Source organism: Olea europaea, chromosome 6, assembly GCF_002742605.1.
Source record: "Olea europaea var. sylvestris chromosome 6, O_europaea_v1, whole genome shotgun sequence".
NCBI lineage: Eukaryota > Viridiplantae > Streptophyta > Magnoliopsida > Lamiales > Oleaceae > Olea > Olea europaea.
The window spans coordinates 5,817,455-5,838,050 of NC_036242.1; the positions used below are offsets into that span (position 1 = coordinate 5,817,455).

The 20,596-nt window shown below is 34.9% G+C and overlaps 1 protein-coding gene across 1 annotated transcript; it reads left to right on the forward strand.

Moving 5' to 3' along the window:
* Positions 1 to 1,572: 1,572 nt before the first annotated feature.
* LOC111395048 (ATP-citrate synthase beta chain protein 2-like) lies at positions 1,573 to 11,486 on the forward strand (the record flags this gene model as incomplete). The annotated part of the gene is made up of 17 exons (XM_023021073.1): positions 1,573 to 1,620; positions 2,484 to 2,604; positions 2,704 to 2,806; positions 2,910 to 2,975; positions 3,058 to 3,181; positions 3,346 to 3,480; positions 3,921 to 3,981; positions 4,072 to 4,148; positions 4,505 to 4,660; positions 4,743 to 4,871; positions 5,148 to 5,280; positions 5,371 to 5,498; positions 9,973 to 10,078; positions 10,227 to 10,303; positions 10,400 to 10,470; positions 10,659 to 10,943; positions 11,120 to 11,486. Coding segments are annotated over 17 exons (1,896 nt in total), but the record flags the coding sequence as incomplete, so codon positions are not given.
* Between the last annotated feature and the right edge of the window lie 9,110 nt (positions 11,487 to 20,596).

The following is a 20,596-nucleotide window of genomic DNA, read 5'->3' on the forward strand; positions in this document are numbered from 1 at the left end:
ACTCACCCCCCCCCCCCCTCAAAGTTTGATTTTCAGAATCGAATTGAACCAAATAAGAATCAATTGGTTCATGTTCAATTCCCATTCTACAAAAGATTCTATTATTAAAGGACCATTGATTTTCGATTTAAAATCGAAACCGAACTAACCATGCCCATGCCTAGCGGGAAGGTTAAGAAAGCAGACAACAACTCGCTGATTTTGTATAATATTTATTTGGATAACAAAATTGAAAAAAGTAATGTTATTCATTATTAACGGTGATCATTACTGATTGAAGTGGCCTTGTGCCCATTGCCAACTAGACAAGCTCGATAGATTATTATAATAAAAAAAAAATGACAAGATTTTATCAGGGAATGAGTCAAACATGCACCCCTTTAAAAAATAATAATAATAATAATAACTTGCACCCCGTAAACGTGCTCAAAATTTTTTATGCAAACGAATCAAACTTTTGGGGGAAAAAGTCAAACTTTTGGACAAGATTTTAGATAAATGGTCACACATGAAAAATAATTTAGTATGGTGTGACAAGTTAAATTGAATTTTACAATTCATAACTCTAAATTGAGACCTACGTGAGCGTTGCATTCATACACTCCTCGCTGTAATGTTCAAAAATGGCATCTATATTCTTTAATTTATTTTCTTGGAAATGAATTGTATTTTCAACATTTTTTAAATGGAAACGAATTTCCTATAAAATTCAATATTACACTAAAACATAGAGAAAGTTTCCAGAATCACTTATTTATTTATAAGATATGTACAAAATCCACATAGCACTAAGACAATATTTGATCAAATATATATTAAAATAAAATACTAAATGATTATTTAATTTCCAATTCAGGAAAGAGTTAAATTCATTACTTTGGATAATTAAATAATTTTATCGCTAGATGATAGGAAAAATAGCCCCATGTTGTCGATGGCAATTCAGTAGTATTCCCAAAATCACTAGTCATTTATTTCACAAATTCTTGATTGGTCAAGCCAACCTCCAATTCTACCCACCTCCAACCAGCAACCCTCGACTTCAATACCCTTTTGTGTGGTGAAACTTCAACACCTCGCTAACCCATACATATAAACCAACTTCACTATGTGGAAAAATGTTTGTGCCAGCTATTTCGTCTTGAACACGTTATTTATTTAGGGATGTGATCATGCGTGGAACAATGTGTTCGAGTTAAAAAAGAGGATGGTTTTATTAAGCTATATTGTCTTTAACACGTTATTCACGTGAAATTTTACTTTAATACTGATCACGACTCACTTGAGAAAATTTATAATTACTCAGGACAATAATAAAGAAGGTAGAGAAACTAAACTATATCATCTTTAACACGTCACTCACATTGTCACTATATAACATTACCTTAAAATGATCATAATTTATCTTGAAAGATTAGTCTTAAAATACAACTACTCGTCTGAGTTTTGAATAGCTCACTACCAAAATAAAAAAAATGCAAACCCCACGAAGCCATAGCCCACCTTCTTTTAACAACAGTTCCTATATAAATTCAATTTCCCTCTGCTCTTCTCCTAGACATAAACTCCTAATTTGTTTCTTTTTCCAATTGCTCAAGACTATTTGTCTTCAAATCAAAGGTTGGTACATTTTGTTCAGTTCTTGCACTCCATTTCTAACCTTGTTCATATCTTCGTTCCAGTATGCGGGTTATGTAGTTCTGTATTTCTTGTATCTGTTCTGTAGTCATTTTCGTATGATCTAGGATTCCAATAAGTGTCTGTTATTGGAAAAACGGTTTGATTATCTGATTTCATTTTATTATTATTATTTTTCGATGTTCACGAGGAAACATGCCTTCATTTGTTGTTTACTGAAGCTATTGTAGGATTTAAATTCTCTTGGTAAACAGATCTCTGCTTTAACGGTCACCTACAATTTATATATGGATTCTGTTGCTTGCAATTTGTCGATTGGGTGTATAAACTGAGTAAGATATGCATTTTTGGATAAAGTGAGAATTTTTACTTGACATGCTGTAATGAGTCGCTTCTATTTTTATTTTTTCGTAAATCAGATTTCAAGGTTATTATTGTCATTCCATCCAATTCATTGCGTAGGTTCAACTGAGTAATGATTACTTTCGTTTATTATCGAAATGATCAAGAAAGAAAATTAGAGCTGATCTGGAAATTTTGAATTACACCATACTTATTGTGAGCTATTTAGCTGTGTATTGAATTTTTGAAGTTTGTTGGATATCAAGATTTTGTTTAGACGAGCTCATAAGTGAGTCTTTTAGGATTAGCTTGGACATTGGTGGGAAAATATCAATTAATTGGGTTGAGCTGCTACTATGACTATACAATTACCCGCAAATCTTATTATTAAATAGATCTTATTTGCTGGATTTCTTATTCACATATTTAGCTTATAATATTTGGAAAAACTTTTTATTTTTTTAATGAGAGTTTATAAGTGTTGATGTTAAGTTCTCATCCAGGTGTGTCTGTGGCCAAATATCACGGCAACTGGCCAACTTTTCTCGAAAACTACACGAGCATTATTTTACAATTACAAGCAATTGCCTATTCAGCGGATGCTTGATTTTGACTTCCTCTGTGGTAAGTATGAGAGTAACATCTCATGCTCTTATTTATATGATTGCCAATGAGTTAGATGCTTTAGTAGGATTTCATAATTGATCAACATTTGTTCTGCAGGGAGAGAAACACCTTCTGTTGCTGGAATTATAAATCCTGGTTCTGAGGGATTCCAGAAACTCTTTTTTGGTCAGGACGAAATTGCCATTCCTGTTCACTCCACGTGCGTTGTATTTTTTCTTATTTTTTTTCCTTTATTCAATTTGCATACAATTTTTGTTGTGACTAAAATAGTTAAGGGTATTGACTGTTTTTCCATATTGCAGTATTGAAGCTGCCTGTTCTGCACATCCTACAGCTGATGTTTTCATTAATTTTGCATCATTTAGAAGGTTTATCTTGTCTAGTTTTTGAATACCTCTGATGCCAATTTCTTGCATAGTCCTAATAGCTGTAATTGCACTGTTCTTTCAGTGCTGCTGCTTCGTCCCTGGCTGCTCTTAAGCAGCCAACAATTAGAGTTGTGGCTATTATAGCTGAGGGTGTCCCAGAATCAGACACCAAGCAATTGATTGGGTATGCAAAGGCTAACAATAAGGTAATGTAAAAATGTCTTTCTGCTCTCTGATTTGAGCAATTAAATGCATTTGCAATAAAAATTTCTTTTTTACCTGAAGGCATATTTATCATATTGCTTGTATTCTTCTCCCTTGGGGTTGCTATTCAGAGACGTGTCTGATTACGGTGATGAATGTGCTTCAGGTTGTTATTGGCCCAGCTACAGTTGGAGGTATTCAAGCTGGAGCATTTAAGATTGGTGATACCGCTGGAACAACTGATAATATTATTCACTGCAAGTTGTACAGACCTGGATCTGTTGGCTTCGTATCCAAATCTGTGCGTAATCGTGTCAAAGTTTTTCTTTGTTTGTTGTGTAGTTGCATAGTTATATGTAAGGTTATCAACACACATTATCATCTAGTACTGTAATTCTTTGATCGAAAGGATCCAGGGTTTACCTATCGATGCATCTATTTTTATAGTCTCATTAATTTAATATGCTTAACTGAATAAAGCTTCGTTCAATATTTCTTGTAGGCTGCATTTATCATCCTTTTCTATTCTGCTCAAATAAGGCCATCACGAAAGTTTATAGTGATACATTTTTTAAACCTTCAGTCATATCCATTTTCCTGCTTTTTAGTAGGACAGTGTAACAATGATCACCTATTTGTTATGATACTACTTACATTATTTACCTTGAATATAGAATAATTATTAGCTGAATCTGCATATATGTGATTAACATTCTAATAGTAATCTCTCTTGAATTACAGGGTGGTATGTCTAATGAATTATACAACACCATTGCCCGTGTCACTGATGGAATTTACGAAGGTGGGAAATTTAACTCCTGTACCTGAAACGGTTTTTACTTTATTTTTCATGAGGTTGGATTTTTTCTAAGCTCAATTGTCATTTTTATAGGTATTGCCATTGGAGGAGATGTGTTCCCCGGGTTGACGCTTTCTGATCATGTCCTGCGGTTTAACAATATCCCTCAGGCATATCAATTTATTTTCTCTTCTTCTTCTTCTTATCCCCTTCTCCTTATTATTGATAAATATGTTATTTTTTGTAGTACTTATATCCTTGCTAGGGGACTTTGGTCATAAAGTTCCATATGCATTTTATTGATGAAAATGCATGATAAAATTAATGGTAGAATTTCATGTTGTTTACGTTTGTTTAAACTTTTATATCAAGAGTTTCCAAAAGTTGATAGAATTAGTGAAACTATTAAATTGATTTTTTTGCAACTTGCACTTCACCCAACTGTTTTGTTCCATATCTTGTCTGTAGAGGGCATGTAAGATGACACTAATGTTCTCTTAATCATTCGTTTTCTTATTTAAACCAGGTCAAAATGATAGTTGTTCTTGGTGAACTTGGTGGACATGATGAATATTCCCTAGTCGAGGCCCTCAAACAGGGGAAAATCAATAAACCTGTGGTTGCTTGGGTCAGTGGAACTTGTGCTAGGCTCTTCAAGTCCGAAGTACAATTTGGTCATGCGGTGAGCAAATATCACCTCTTGATTATATTATGATTTACGATGAAGGAAATATCTTAAATTTTGCTTGCTTATTTACAATCAGGGGGCAAAGAGTGGTGGTGAGATGGAGTCTGCACAGGCCAAGAATCAAGCACTGAGGGAAGCTGGAGCTGTCGTTCCCACCTCATATGAAGCATTTGAAGGTGCAATCAAAGAGACATTTGAGAAGTTGGTTAGTAAAACATACTTTTAAGCAACATTTTATTTATGATCTTGGATATTTTACTTTTTTTTATTACTTTTAAGAATATAAAACCTATTTGAAATTAGCTCTTACCTTTCTTTTTAATCCATAAAACTTATTTATAATTTTGACTAATAATTTTTTTTTTAATTATTTACTTATAAGTAAACTTTACAAGCTTAGCTAAACATGCTTTTGCTGTTCATATGCTATGATGTTCTCAAACACCTGTTTTGCCGAAATGCTCTGTTGCATTTTTTACAGGTTGACGAGAGAAAAATTACACCAGTGAAGGAGCTGATACCCCCTCAAATTCCTGAGGATCTTAATACAGCAATTAAGAGTGGAAAAGTTCGGGCTCCAACGCATATTATTTCCACAATCTCTGATGAAAGGGGTGAGTATGGCCTTCTTTGTGTGTGAATTTTTTCACAATAAGTCAATAAGACTTCCAAATGCTCATATTACTTCATTGTTCATTTTCCAGGTGAAGAACCAACCTACGCTCGCGTCCCAATGTCCTCCATTGTTGAACAGGGATTGGGTGTGGGTGATGTCATTTCCTTATTGTGGTTCAAACGAAGCCTTCCCCATTATTGTGCACGTTTTATCGAAGTGAGTTTCTTGTAACCTTGTATTTTCTTTTTGATGAGGATATCGGACGACGTTTACTTATTTTATTTAAGCTTTATTTATTTTCTTGGACTATTATTTAAATTTGGACTTGTATGGGCTCGGGCCCAAGTTCTTTAGGGTTGCTTTACTATTTAAACCTATTTTGCATTGTAATTTTCAGTTGACGATGAATTAATTGAATAAAAGTTGGCTGCAGCCTCTGTGTTTTCTTCCCTCGGTTTCTCCTTCTTCTCCTCTCCCCTTTCTCCTTCTTATTTCTTGTTAATCATCCTACATCAAATTTGGTATCAGAGCTTAAATTTGGGTAATCTCTCATCTCCAATCCAAAATTCTCTTTCCATTTCTTTCCTAAGAACTTGTGGAACAGCACAAACAAATAAACTTTTAGCATGAACGGCCAAGTTATTATTTTTCCAGCTTCTTCATAGTTGTTCCCAAAAAAAAAAAAAAAAGTTTACGTTACTGTTTACAGGCGGAAATTTCAGTTTAGGTTTTTTTCCTGCAATTTCAGTTCACACCCTAGCCACCAAAAAAAATAATAAAAAATCGTGTTACTGTTCACGGGTACTATTCACACCCAAAAATTCATTTTTTTTGTATTATCAGCTTCAAAAAAAAAAAAAAAAAAAGTTACTGTTCACACCAAAAAAAAAAAAATAATAATAATAATTGTGATGTTCCATAAATCCCAAATCCTAGCATTCAAGCCTACTTAGCCCTTCGGCCCATATATTCCATCTCTATAACCTACTCCATTCATTTTTTCATCAAAACACTTGGCCCATAAGTTAGTGGCTCAAATTACTCCCAAAACCCACTAAACGCACAGCCCATCTCTCATCATCTATTTAGCCAATCTACTTGTTTTTCAGCCCAATAAACACTAAATCCAACCCACTTATCACATATTATCACAATCGGCCCAACACCATTCAACCCATGATCAGTCCCAAATATCCAACCAAGCTCGATTATAACCAATTCATTAATAACAAATACCTCATAGTTTCACCCGATTTCTCTCTCATAACCACTCTCTTGCCGCTGCCACCTCTAATCACCATCATGCCACCACTTCATTATCTATTGTATCCAGGCATCCAGAGCACTACCGCTTCATCGCCATAGACCACCACCACCAACCTAAGATCATACACTTCCACCACAATTACCACACTCATATATTTCCTCGTCCATCTCAACAATCTAAAAGCCACAATCACTACACACAGTTTTACGTCCACACCAGAAGCAGCACAAGTTACAGTCTGCAGGGGCTAAAACCATTGGATACGAAGGGAAGAACAGAAGCATAGTTGGGGCTCATAAGTCGGCAATTTAGATCAATTGGCATACAAATAATCAAAACTAACCAACAGGGAGTCCTTGATCTCTATTTAGTATTGGTTTATACTACTGCTTCATTTTTAAAATTGCATCAATTAAAATCTTGTGTTGCTGTTATCGTGATAATTTTAGCTTTAAACCCCACTTGATCGAAACCATTAATCGAATTGACACCAGTGACCGAATTGACTTCCATTGTTCCCCACTTAAATTGATTGGAGAATTTGACTAGTGTGTTTGACCCTTGCTTTGCCATTTCACATATACCAGCAGTATTAGCTTGTTTTGGATTTAATTAATCCCAATATTTAAAATTAAATAAAAAAATTGGTACAAGTTATTTTCCATTGCTTGCACGTATTGTTCAATGATCTCATCATAGCACATCATTTAGCTGGTATTACATTGCATGTAGTTGCGAAGTGATCGTCTTGTCGTCTCTATTTCCAATACATTGACCATGGATCCATCCCAATTTGATGCACGCACTAGATAATTAGCGCAACTTTCCACTAGTGTATCGACTGTTCAATCAGATATAACTGCTACTCGTGAGGAGAAAAAGATCCTAACCGCTAAGTTGAGCAATTTTAAGCGAACCCCTCGTTTGACTGATACTAATTCTGAAGCATCTCATAATAGACAATATCATCGTGGACAAAGTGATCAAGAATATTTTCGACGCGATCATAGAAATAGGGATTAGGTTCGTGAGCGAGAACAAGGCCATGATCATCATGGTCCTCATTCTCTTCCTCGTCGTAAGGAGCGTTTCTTTAGAGACATTGACTTAGATATTCCTACTTTTGATGGTTGCTTAGATCATGAAATTTTTACCCAATGGAACACCCTTACACAAGAGAATCGGCTAGTAACTGAGTACATTGCTCAATTTGAGAAATTTCGAGTGAAATGTCATGTCGTTGAGGATGAGGCCCCGACTTTTAAGTAGGTTTATACAAGGTCTACGAAATGAACTTAGGCGTGAGCTTTTCTTTCGAGGCATCACTACTCTTGATCAAGCTTACTCTTTAGCTCGGGACTACGAGTTACTTATCAGTACTGTATATAAAAAGCGTGATCACCATCATTCACCCATTTCATTAGCGTCATCTCATCATAAGTCTATCATAGAGCCTTCCCAGTCTAGTGTCCCTTCCCTTTGGAAAAACAAGTGTAAAGGTCGTGATAGCCCAAGGTCGTCTTCTTCATGTAGAAAGCATAATGACAATCATCCTTCGGCGTCATTGGCTCCACTTCCTCCTGACAAGTCCCTTCTAGGACCTTTCCCGTCTAATGTTCCTCCAATTTTGGAAAATAAGGGTATAATTTGTGAAATTCCAAAAACTTCTCACTTGCTATGCATCAGCTGTAAGGATTTTGGCCACACCTCTTCCAAATGTCCTAACCGAGCCTTAGTCATAGAAGAACGAAAGAATGCAATAGAAGAGTCGTTAGAAGATCTAGTATATGGCCCTAAACTTGAAGATTTTGATGATTATAGTGAGGACACTTCCTTAAGTGGAATCCCGACGCTTCCCGAGACTTTAGAAACTATACCCCTTGTTTCCGACAACTCTCGATCACACGTTATATGTCATACCCTTACCCAACTCAAAGAGTTTGATGATTTCGCTAGTCACCTTGGAGAATCCAGTCGCTTGTTCTTAGCACTAAATCGAAATTCTCCACTACTGACCAACCTCAAACTGATGGTTAAAACAAAATTGCTAACCGAAGTCTTGGCAATTTATTACAGTTTCTAGTCCAGAAAAATCTTGAGAATTGGGACTCGATCCCCCCAACTGTTCACATCGCATATAACAATTCTATGAATCAGTCTCTAGGTCTAAATCCATTTGAAGTTGTTCATAGTTATAAGTCTAGGCGATCGTTAGATCTTATTCCCCTGTCCCCGCATGCTAGTGTGTCGTTGTCAGCTGAAGCATTTGTATATCATCTTCATGACTTGCATATTGAGATCAATAAAAAAATGACGCAAGTAATGCATTATATAAACTTCAAGCTGATTCGTATAAACGATATTTTGAATTTAATATTGGGGATTATATCATATTGCAAGCTTGTAGTGCTGATCCTTTAAAAATTTTAAAGCATGTTGGTTCAAATGAACATGTCATTGCCCTTTCATCACATTTTGGCTACCACTCTACTTTAAATATTGAGGACTTAATTACTTACTGATACCGTATTACTTCCTTTGATGATCCATTTCTACCAAACTTTGTGGACCCCCAATTTGACTATATTGATATTTCTACTTTAATACCATCTATCACAGCACACAAAGATAAAATTGATGTTATTTTAGATGAACGTTTTGTATTGACCAATGATGGCAAAATTCAGTACTTCCTTGTTTGTTGGGTAGATCGACGTGCTTCTTATGCTCCTCATTATGTACAATCATATGAAAATTTTGAAGATGAGGTGCATGAGTATTGGTTATTTGGAGTCCAGTATCAGTACTTGGTTAGAAAGAAAGATCGCCCCCCTTGGTCAGATCATATTCTTAGGAATACGCTACAGTTTTCAGTACTATCAATTATGGAATTTCGTTACTTGGTTCGTCAGAAAGATCGTCCCCCGTGGCTTGATTTGAAGCATTTGGAGTATCAGATTGACTGCAACCTATACTATCTATCTACTCGACAGGGTCGAGTTTTCTCCCACCTTGAGAGAGTTGATGAGGACATCGGACGACGTTTACTTATTTTATTTAAGTTTTATTTATTTTCTTGGACTATTATTTAAATTTGGACTTGTATGGGCTCGGACCCAAGTTCTTTAGGGTTGCTTTACTATTTAAATCTATTTTGCATTGTAATTTTCAGTTGACGATGAATTAATTGAATAAAAGTTGGCTGCAGCCTCTGTGTTTTCTTCCCCCGGTTTCTACTTCTTCTCCTCTCCCCTTTCTCCTTCTTATTTCTTGTTAATCATCCTACGTCACTTTTACCTTCTGTTTTTACTTCCTAGGTTTTCCATTTGAGAAGAGGCTTTGTATACCTAGCTAGTAATTTTATATTTTCAACTGTCTTTTCTGATATTGCTTTTGAACTTATTCCCATTTTCCCATGGCCAGATCTGCATCATGCTATGTGCTGACCATGGTCCATGTGTCTCTGGTGCTCACAACACGATCGTTACTGCTCGGGCTGGAAAAGACCTGGTTTCGAGTCTTGTTTCAGGTGGGTTGCTCATGATTTCTTTTAAATGGGATAGTTCACTTTTGCTTAACATTGAATATTTTTAAAGTATTACCTGAAAAGGGTCTTTATGAATTCTTTTCATGATATATGAGTAACATGACATTTTTTTTTTCTTTTTTCGAAACAGGTTTATTAACAATTGGTCCCCGATTTGGTGGGGCTATTGATGATGCTGCTCGATACTTCAAGGATGCTTATGAGAAGGTGAGTTGTCTTGATTCATGAGAATTAACAGATGAAATGGTGGATTCCTAATGTTTTGATCCTTCTAAAATGGCATGTCGCAATATGTCGTTTCAGGGTCTTACACCTTATGAATTTGTGGAAAACATGAAAAAGAAAGGCATTCGTGTACCTGGTATTGGACACAGGTAATAAGAACCTTATATATACGCTCAATTTTCTTAGCCTCTTTATTTTTTAATTTTATTATTATTATTTTTTTTCCGGGGACATGATTTTTCATGATATAGTAACTTCAATACCTGAATGATGTTGCATTGCCTCTTCAAATCTCATTCTAAGTATATTTCATCTGTGTTAATTTTTTCTGAAACAGAATCAAGAGGAGTGACAACAGAGATAAGAGAGTAGAACTGCTACAACGGTATGCACGCTCCAATTTTCCTTCTGTTAAGTACATGGAATACGCAGTTGAAGTTGAAACGTACACCCTTTCAAAGGCAAACAGCCTAGTGCTTAACGTTGATGGTGCCATCGGTTCCCTATTCCTGGATCTCCTTGCTGGCAGTGGAATGTTCACCAAGCAAGAAATCGATGAGATTGTTGGGATCGGTTACCTGAATGGGCTCTTTGTGCTGGCACGTTCCATTGGTCTCATCGGGTGAGTTTGGGATCAACTTTTCTCTATTATGGTCTTATAGAGGTTCCTATGCCGGCCCCAATGGCCTAGGCTGGACTCACCCATTTTCACACCTTCATTTCATCTTTTCTGTCTTTTTTCGGGTCCATGTTTATCTTGGATCAATATATTAAGTCAATTCATCCTTTCAAATTCAGGCATACCTTTGACCAGAAGAGATTGAAGCAGCCACTTTACCGTCACCCATGGGAAGATGTTCTTTATACCAAGTGAAAACTTCAATGATAAAATGCTCATGATGCCACCTGCCGCCTGCCTTATTTCCAGCATTAAGTTCGATTTTGTCAATGGTTTCGATTTTGTCAATGGTTTGTCAATTGTTAATTAAGTAAATGTACTGATTGTGCCCTTGAATTTTAAATTCTAGCAATAGTTCACCAAGAGGGAACTCACATTTATCATCTATAATCAAGAATTAGTCACCACGAAGAGTTCTCTGTTTGTAGCCTCAGGAAAAAAATAACATCTGCATTGTTTTTACTGATCGAAGAGCCTTTTTCTCCATTCTCTTGTTGTATGATTCAGTGTCTCATCTTGTTGAGTATTTCTATTTTCTTGCTGCAGTCTGCAAGTTGTTAAGTTCATTTTCGACGTTGCTATAGACGAAGCTAATTCGTCACCAGGGGCGGAGCCACGTTGAGACGAGCCCGCACTGAAATTTTAGGCCCAAACTTTTTTTTCATTTTTTTTATTTTAAAGCAACAGGGGAGGTGGAATAAAAACATGTTTTAATTTACATGGATTTTATTTTTCGGCCTAAACCCATGATTTTGTTTTATAGTTTTATCATCATTAAATTCATGACCAAAACACAATGTTCGAATGAGTTAAATTATGCCTGCACTGAACAAATTTTCTGGCTCCACCCCTGTTCGTCACCCCAGATATGTTCATTCGAGCGTGTGCATATTTAGAGTAAACTCAAAGAAGCTTTCATGCATAGTAGCGATAATTCATTTCTAATGGAACATGTTAGCAAACACAAGTAGATCAAAATTAACAAATGAGTTTGTTAATCGACTGTCTCATATTTCGGTTGCATCGCAAAAGGTTGACACAATAACACGACAAGATCATTTGTTTTACCTCAAATTTATCAAAATTAACACTAGGCCCTACGTTGTTGTGAAACCGAGTGAAGAGATTATTGCAATCATGGTAGGCATGTTCAAGTCAGCAAATATCATCTATCTTGTCATTTTCACTTAGCCCCCTTCACCAAACCTACCGTGTTTTATTTGACCTGCAATCAATCAAGATATACTACTTTAATACCCATGTCAACTTACAATATATATATAAACACGTAGATATAGACACACGAGCGCCGACCAACAAGAGGAGGCGGGGCCATCTAAGACTTGGGTGATTGGAGCATGATTCTGGTCGACTTAAAAGACTCGCTCATAAGAGTGGTATGATTTTAATGGAGCAATATACACCTGCAACGTTCTAAAAAGCATAATGTGTGACGATATGTAAAGGTTAAGCTATGAGTTAGGCGAGCTTAGGCGACGCATAAATCATTTAATAATTAAAAATAATATCTACCAAACATTTAAAACAGATTTATAGGAATTTGATACATTTTTTAAAGTTTTCAACAAGAAGATAAGTTTGAAATGTAAATACTAAATAGTAAATAGATATGAATTTTTGAGAGTTTTCTTTTGTTCAAGACTCCAAGCCGCTGTTTTGAATTTAGGGTAGACGAAGTAAAGAAATCAGCCTTTGAGTTTTAAATTAAAATAATTTTAAAAAATTAAAAAAATAATAAAAAAAGATAATAATACCCGCCTAGGCCCACATTATCACGCTAAGGTACGCATTAGCGGTCAATAAATAAGACGCCAAGCCATTTAAGTGGTGCATCTTTTAGAACACTGTACACATGTAAGAGGAGGTAGAGCCATTTAAGAAGTAAGAAATTGGACCATGTTTTGGGTCTACCCAAAGAGGTTCCCATTCATAAGAATGATAAGATTTTAGTCGAACAAGTTAGAAGATGGATTAGACAAAAATTAAGTCGGTCAGAGGTAGTCATTAAAAGTTTAATTACTTTACATCTCTCAACAAAAATTGGTGACGAAGAAGGATTTACATGGCCGACTCCAAATATTCTGAGAATCAGTTTGTAGTTGTGTGGGTACATCAATCCACTGTTATACAAGTCTTAAAGCTATTATTTATCGTATAAAAAATGACTAATACACTATTCAGCTCGTCATCCAGATAGAGTGAATTGATGTTTGTAGTTAAGATATGATAGATGCATAGAAAAAATAAATGAATTTAGCGAATTAATTAGTATAAAATTTGCATTATTTTGATGCATGAATCTTTGCATGTATAATGTGCATTTTGCACATTTTATACTAATTAATTTTCTTATTTCATAACATTATCTAACAATCTGTCGCAATAATTGAGCGTGTGGATTTTAGTATGTCTTAGTTATGTTTTGCTCGCAAAAAAGTGGGCCTTGCGTAACATATTTTTTTAATATCTAAAGACGAAATTACTTAGAAATTATGTTAAGGATTATGAAGACAAATACAAGAATATGAAGACGTATTTTTTATGTTGTACCTATTAACCTCAATTTCTGCACGGACGACGTGGTTAACAGATCCCAACTTCATTCACGTCCACGTATATAAGCTCATGCATACTTTGACAAACTGTAAGCAGCAATTGAACTTCTCTTGAAACTTCCGCTTGTTCTTTATTTAAAAACAACATTTCTCTAAGGGGGAAGTTGAAATACTTTTCGACGAGTTTTTTTCACGTGCTAGTGGTCAATAGTGCGATTTTCCAAAGACCATGTCATTTGTTTACCCCAGTTTGTGCACCGGTGACATGGCTAACGGATAGATAAGCTCATGTACACTAGGACAAACCGTTAGTAGCACATAGCCTTCTTCAGAAGTGATGTAGGCGACCACGTGCACTTCCACGTTCAAAGTCAATCAATTGTATGTGTATATCTCAATGTTCTGAAACCCAGACCTGACATTGACCCAGAAAGGTGAAAAGGTCAAGGGTTAGAGGGTCGAATCGAGGTTGAACCGCGGTAATACCGGAACCTTAAAAAAAGAAGATAAATAAATGTATTTTCAAATGGAAAATGATAGGATAATATTGTTAATTAAAATATCTGAAGAGCTTTGTAATTTTATTAATTAAAATAAGATTGAAAAATAATTAATTACTCAATAAAATAAATAATAAAAAATCGTCAGGGATACGATTTGTATTTACCAATTATTAACTAAAGAAGAACAAAGTTAAAAAAAATTATTGGAATGAGATTTCTCTATGGCCACCAAAGGCAAACTGATTTGTCCCACATCGAAATCCTAGCAAAAATCCGCTGAAAAGTCATCCTATAAATATTTATCCCGCATCGAATGCAAAAAAGAGTAGTGCTAGAAAGTCACTCTATAAAAGGGTGGGTCATTATCTGATAGGGCTAGTGTTTGGGACTCTTTCAATTATAATAGGCCGAGATGTGAAAAGTTTAACTTTTATGCATATAAAGACAAACCGCCAAAGCCGGTTATAAGCGGAGTCGAGTTTTCGAGTTAACAATTAAATTGTTCAATTGACCGATTTTTTTATCCGGTTTCAAGAAAGTGGGTTTTGGAAATGAATCGAACCATATTTTTGAACGGTTCGTGGGTTTTTCGGTTGAATCGGCTGGTCCAATTAGATTTTAAAAACATTGGTATATCTGGATGTAGGATGATCAAAAGATGTGAGCCACGCCAGTTTTCAGGAATCAGAGGTTTATAGAGAACGAAAAATTTAGAGCAGTGTTATAGTTGATCGTATAAATTTGAATTACATTCAAAGGACACTAAATATAAGTTTTTATAGTAGAAGATGAGAAATAATAATTGTTGGATGGATAGAGACTTGGCCTCATCCTGATGGTCGAAAGGTCTCCTCCTAAGTGTTACTTTATCAATCAAAGGCTGCATGACATTTAATATTTTTGAAAAGTAGCCATCCTAGATTTTAGATTTGACTTCTAAAAAATAGATTCATAAGTTGACCATTTAGGCATCTTCTATCGATATGTCATATAAATAAATTAAATTAATATTTTGTATGGAAGGTTTATTGGAACATGTGAAATGGGGAAATATTTTTAATCAACAAAGGGACTACGGATCATTTCTGCAGCAGGTTATGGCACCTCACCTAGGCTATGGTGGTCGGCCTTTACATAGCACCTCGACAGAGGTAATGCACAATTTCGACTACCTTACATATGCCCTTACCTTGGTTAGATAGGACAATGATGTGGATTGTGAACCTGATTAAGCTTGCTAACTGGTTATCACGAGATCGTGATCTGGAGTCTCATTAGAAAATGCATATTATATCCAAATTTGGTTGTGCTAATGAACATCAATATCTTGTACTCAACTATGTATATTGGCCTTGGGGACACAACCTTGGTCTATTCCTTGAGCAAACTAATCCACAATAATGCTACATCACATCAATCAGGCACTATTGCACAAGATTTGCAAATTTTAAAGATTTCATGTCATTGCAAATCTTTTGAATAGAGATTATAACTTTACAAATGTTTAAAACTCAATATGTCACTTATAATCCTTGGAAATTCTTTCTACCTCTTATTATGTAGATGTAGAATCCCCTATGCATAGCATCTCTTCAGAATTTTCATGACAAAATTTAGCTTTTACATCAATAATGTTATAATGTATAAAGGACAAGAGAAGAAAAGAGAGTGTGTGTTTTATTCGGAAACAATATCCAAATTAATAAGTTATAATTATGATTGAAGGGGTACGATGGTCATTTAGAAAGAGTAATTAATTTACGAGCCCATTTGACATAGCTTTTAAATCTATAGAAAGACTTTTGGAGGAAGCTATTTTAATTTTTGTTTGAAAATTAATTTTTAAAATACTTCTTTTTTCAGAAGTCCTTTTAGAGAAAGTCACATTGGACCTAGAGCTGAACAAAAAAAATCATAAAACTGCAAATCGAATCGAAACTGTTGAGTTGAAACCGTTGGTTTGGATCCACGTGGACCTGTGGTTTTTTCTTCCTCAAATCAAACCAAACCAAGCCGTTTCAAAATGGTTTCATTTAGGTTTTGATTTTCAAAAATCGCACAAAATTGAATCAAACCATTTTAAATTTTTTTAATTAAAACATTAATTTTATTAATTTAAAAAATTTTCAATTTTCACTTTTCAGAAAAAAATACAAATATAGCGATAAAAATTACAACCAACCCATTGAAATAATCATAGAATGTAAGTTAGATTAATCATTTTTTACCTATGTTTTTAACAAGTTCACAACACATGTCCTCACCAAATATCTAAACTAAACCAAAATTATTCCAAAATCATATGAAATGAAAAAAAAAACACATATTTTCAACAATCCAAATTATAATTCAACAAAACTATATCAGAAAATCATGTCCAAAGTTTCAAAAGCCCTAACATAAACTCTCATTTCCCTAACATTTGACGTTTGTATGCCACTGTCGAATGAATAGCCGATCACTTTACATGTTATTTTGCTAATTTCTACCCAAATTACCTCTTTTTCTCTTCTATTTCGGTAAGTCTCAAATTCTCATTCAAGCCATTTTTTCGTTATTTTTCTTTTATTTATTGTTTCTAAACTTTTTATACAGTTGTGAATTGTAGTTTGAATAGAAAAGTAACTCTTTATGTGCCTAGATGATTAATGAATTTGTTTGTGGTTTGGAAAAAACGACGGATGAATCGTATTGATTGTGTGAAAACATTAAAGTTTCCTAACTGGTACTAATACCTTCTACTTTCATAAAATAGCTAGAGCATGAAATTCGTTAATTTCCATTAAGCCGAAACTCTATTAATCTTTGTACATCTAAATATATCCCGTTCAATCCTTATTTAACATCTCACTAGTAAGACAAAATGAGTTTTAACCAAATTATAATAGTGGAATATAACTCTACATTTATCAACCGCTATATGATAATATGAATGTCAAACAAAAAATGTAAATAAAAATGAAGAAAGATGTATTTGTTTTATTAACATCTTTTAACAACTAACTTTTAAAATAATTTATTCATGAGTTTCATAGTAAATATGAATTTAATTTAACATTATTAGCTTCATTTAAACTTATATGTTAACTTATGTTAAATATATTGCTATACCAAACAACAAATTATGATTTAGTTCGAAAAATAAAATGGTTTGGCTTGGTTTGGAAAAATTTCAAATCACATAAAATTGTTTGAGTTGAAAATATAGCACAAATCGCATCACCCCTAAATTTGGACAAACTTCCTATAAAAATTCTTCTAATTAGAAAAATCATTTTTATACAATTAGCCAAATGAGGACCAAAAATAGCTTTTAGGTCTTAAAAGTTCATTTTGACTTTTCAAAAGTCATGTGAAACAAACCATACAACACTACCATTGATAACTATTTACACAATCATTGCATCGTTAAAATTCTTGTTTGGTAAAAATCCAGTGAAACAAAAATAATAGAAGGAAAAAAAAGAGTGTAAAATCTGAACAAAGGAAAAAGAATACAATTACTTCACAAAATTTCAATTAATAAAAATTCTTGTGTTGCGTCATTCATATAATGTACATCAACATTTTCAATGTCACAATCTTTATAAAACATGTATAAAATATTTTTGATGTTCCATGTTGATGTCCTTATTATAGCTTTAAAATAATACCATCTTCATGTATCTCCGATTGACCATAGTGTATTATTGTTTTAAATACACTATAAATGTTATCTCATTAAAAAGTAAATACCTTATCAAAAAAAATTCATTGCGATAAAATCTTGATTAAAAGAGAGAGAGAGAGAGAGAGAGAGAGAGAGAGAGAGAGAGAGAGAGAGAGTGTGTGTGTGTGTGTGTGCATGCGCGCATGTATTTACTCCCCTTGTGAGAATATTACTTGAGATCTATATTGTTTATCAATTCCTCTACTATTGCATTACATAATGCTTTTATAAACATCTCTACATCATAAATCATCATAATAGTTGTTGACCCCAAAAAATCTTGCCAATAAAATCCTCGCCACGTCCCTACCACGTGGACATTACCTACACATGGAACACTCTGTTTGGAGGCAAAAGCTGCCGATCGAGAAAAAGGTCTGACGACAATTTGCACTTCTTCGATCAAGTCAACAGCTGGACGAAATATATATAGAGTGCGGGATTTGGCTAGGGTTTGAAATCATACCTTAAATGAAATGGAGCCACATATATATAGAAAATGGAGATGGGCCTTGTGGCTAATGTGCCGAGTCCAAGCCAAGTCCAATAGAAAGACCCAAAATGAAATATTTTATATGTATAACAATAAATGAAGAGATGGTATATTTTGGATTCCTCGTTCCTTGAATGAAGGAAAAGGCGACATATTTTATAAGTCCTTGTTCCTTGAATAAAGGAAGAGGTGATATCTTTGAGTCCTCGTTCCTTGAAAAAAAAGTAGTAATAAGTCATATAGAATCAATTGATTCATGGTAAACTCAAATCCCTCGATGATGTATTTTATCCTTTAATTTAGAATGAACTATTCCTTGTATTTCAAAAGAATCCTTTATTTCAGGCTTAAGAAAAAAAGGGATTCCTTGATATTGAAGAAATGATTTTAATTTATACAAGTTAATAACTTGGGTTTGTGATAATTTGTAAAATACATATGCCTGTGATAAGTACGATAAGTCATAAAAAATATGTGAATTTGTCTTACTATTACTAATATTAAGAGTCACATTGCCAAACGTGTTTGCTCTTACAAAAGGAGTCTTTACTGGCCTTATTCGCGAGATGATTATTCCCCGCCTAGCCAGATGTTTATTTTTGGCTTCGCGAGATGTTCATTCCTCATCGCTTACTATCGTCGAGCCTAACTGTAAGACCTCGTCTATTCAAGACCGCTTATAAGAATCCGATAGTTCGAGAGCTATTTGCGGGATATTTATTCCCCGCTTCGCCAGATGTTTATTCTAGGCTTCGCGAGATGTTCATTCCTTGCCCCTCACTATCGTCGAGCCTAACTGTAAGACCTTGTCTATCCGAGGTCACTTATAAGATTCAGATAGTTCGAGAGCTATTCGAGGGATATCTATTCTCTGTCTCGCCAGATGCTTATTCCTAGCTTCGCAAAATGATTATTCCTCGCCCATCACTATTGTTAAGCCAAGCTATAAGACCTCGTCTCTCTAAGATTTGCTTATAAGTCTTCGATAGTTTGAGATGAGCCACCAGCTTGATATTTATTCCTCACTTTGCAAGATGCCTCATCATATGAGTTATTGCATTATAGCTGCATTTATCTTTAGAAAGCTTTAGCTATCTTCCACACGTCATCCTTATGAGTCAACGCTTCGGTTGAGATGAGCTCTATCAATTAAAAGCTTTAGCCATCTCCTACGAGTCATCTCCTGTAGGTCAACGCCTCGGTTGAGATGAACTCTATCAATCAAAAGCTTTGGAAATCTCCTACACGTTGTCCCCTATGGGTCAGCGCTTCGGTTGAGATGGGCTCTATCAATTAAAAGCTTTAACCATCTCTCACGCGTCGTCCTAAGTGGGTCAGTGCCTCGGTTGAGATGAACTCAATCAATTAAAAGCTTTAGCCATCTCTCACATGTCGTCCCCTGGGGGGTCATCGCCTCAGTTGAGATGAGATATCTACTTAAAATTTTTAACATACACCCCAACAATCAAGTCAGTTGACGGTGGTGGCGATGATACAAGGATGCCTCTATAAACATCGCTTCAACTGCTTATATACTCAATCTCATATCTGTATCATCTTCATCACAATGGCTTATATGTCAAGTCCGACCCACAAAAATATTCGACTCGGACTTGAGGGACTATTGTGATACTAGTATCTTAGTATCATTACATTATTACCGTTAGCATATGCATTATATTATTACTGCCAAGTATGCATGTCACATCACTGCTAGCATGCCTCATGACCGATGATACTTTTTACTAGCGCTAGTATGCATGCCATATTATCTATACTATCGTCAAGCATATGACCTGTTATGATACAAGGCTTTCTGCATAATATGTCTTGGAGAAATGTGTTGTCATTATTCACTTTATATTGTATTACAGTTGGTTTAGTCCATATTACAGAGGAAATGCTGTCGAAAATTATATACGGCATCTTTCGACGCAATTTGTAAGCCCTCTTTTATTCAGGCTGGCACGCATATTTTCTAAGGCAGTTTGTAAGTCCTCACTTATTAAAGCTGCTAACATTCCGAGGCAATTTTTAAGTCCTCGCCTATTGGATCGATGCATATTTTCTGAGGCAATTCGTAAGTCCTCACATATTAGAGCTACTCATATTTTTTGAGGCAATTCGTAGGACCTCGTCTACTTGACTACTTATATTTCAAAGTTCGACTCGCACATGAATGAATGACTTAGACTTGGGGGACTATTGTTATGCATATAAATTCTTTCATATTGGGCCTTTCTATTGAACTCAGCTTGGGCTCGGCCCATTAGCCACGAGGCCCATCTCCATTTTCTATATATATGTGGCTCCAT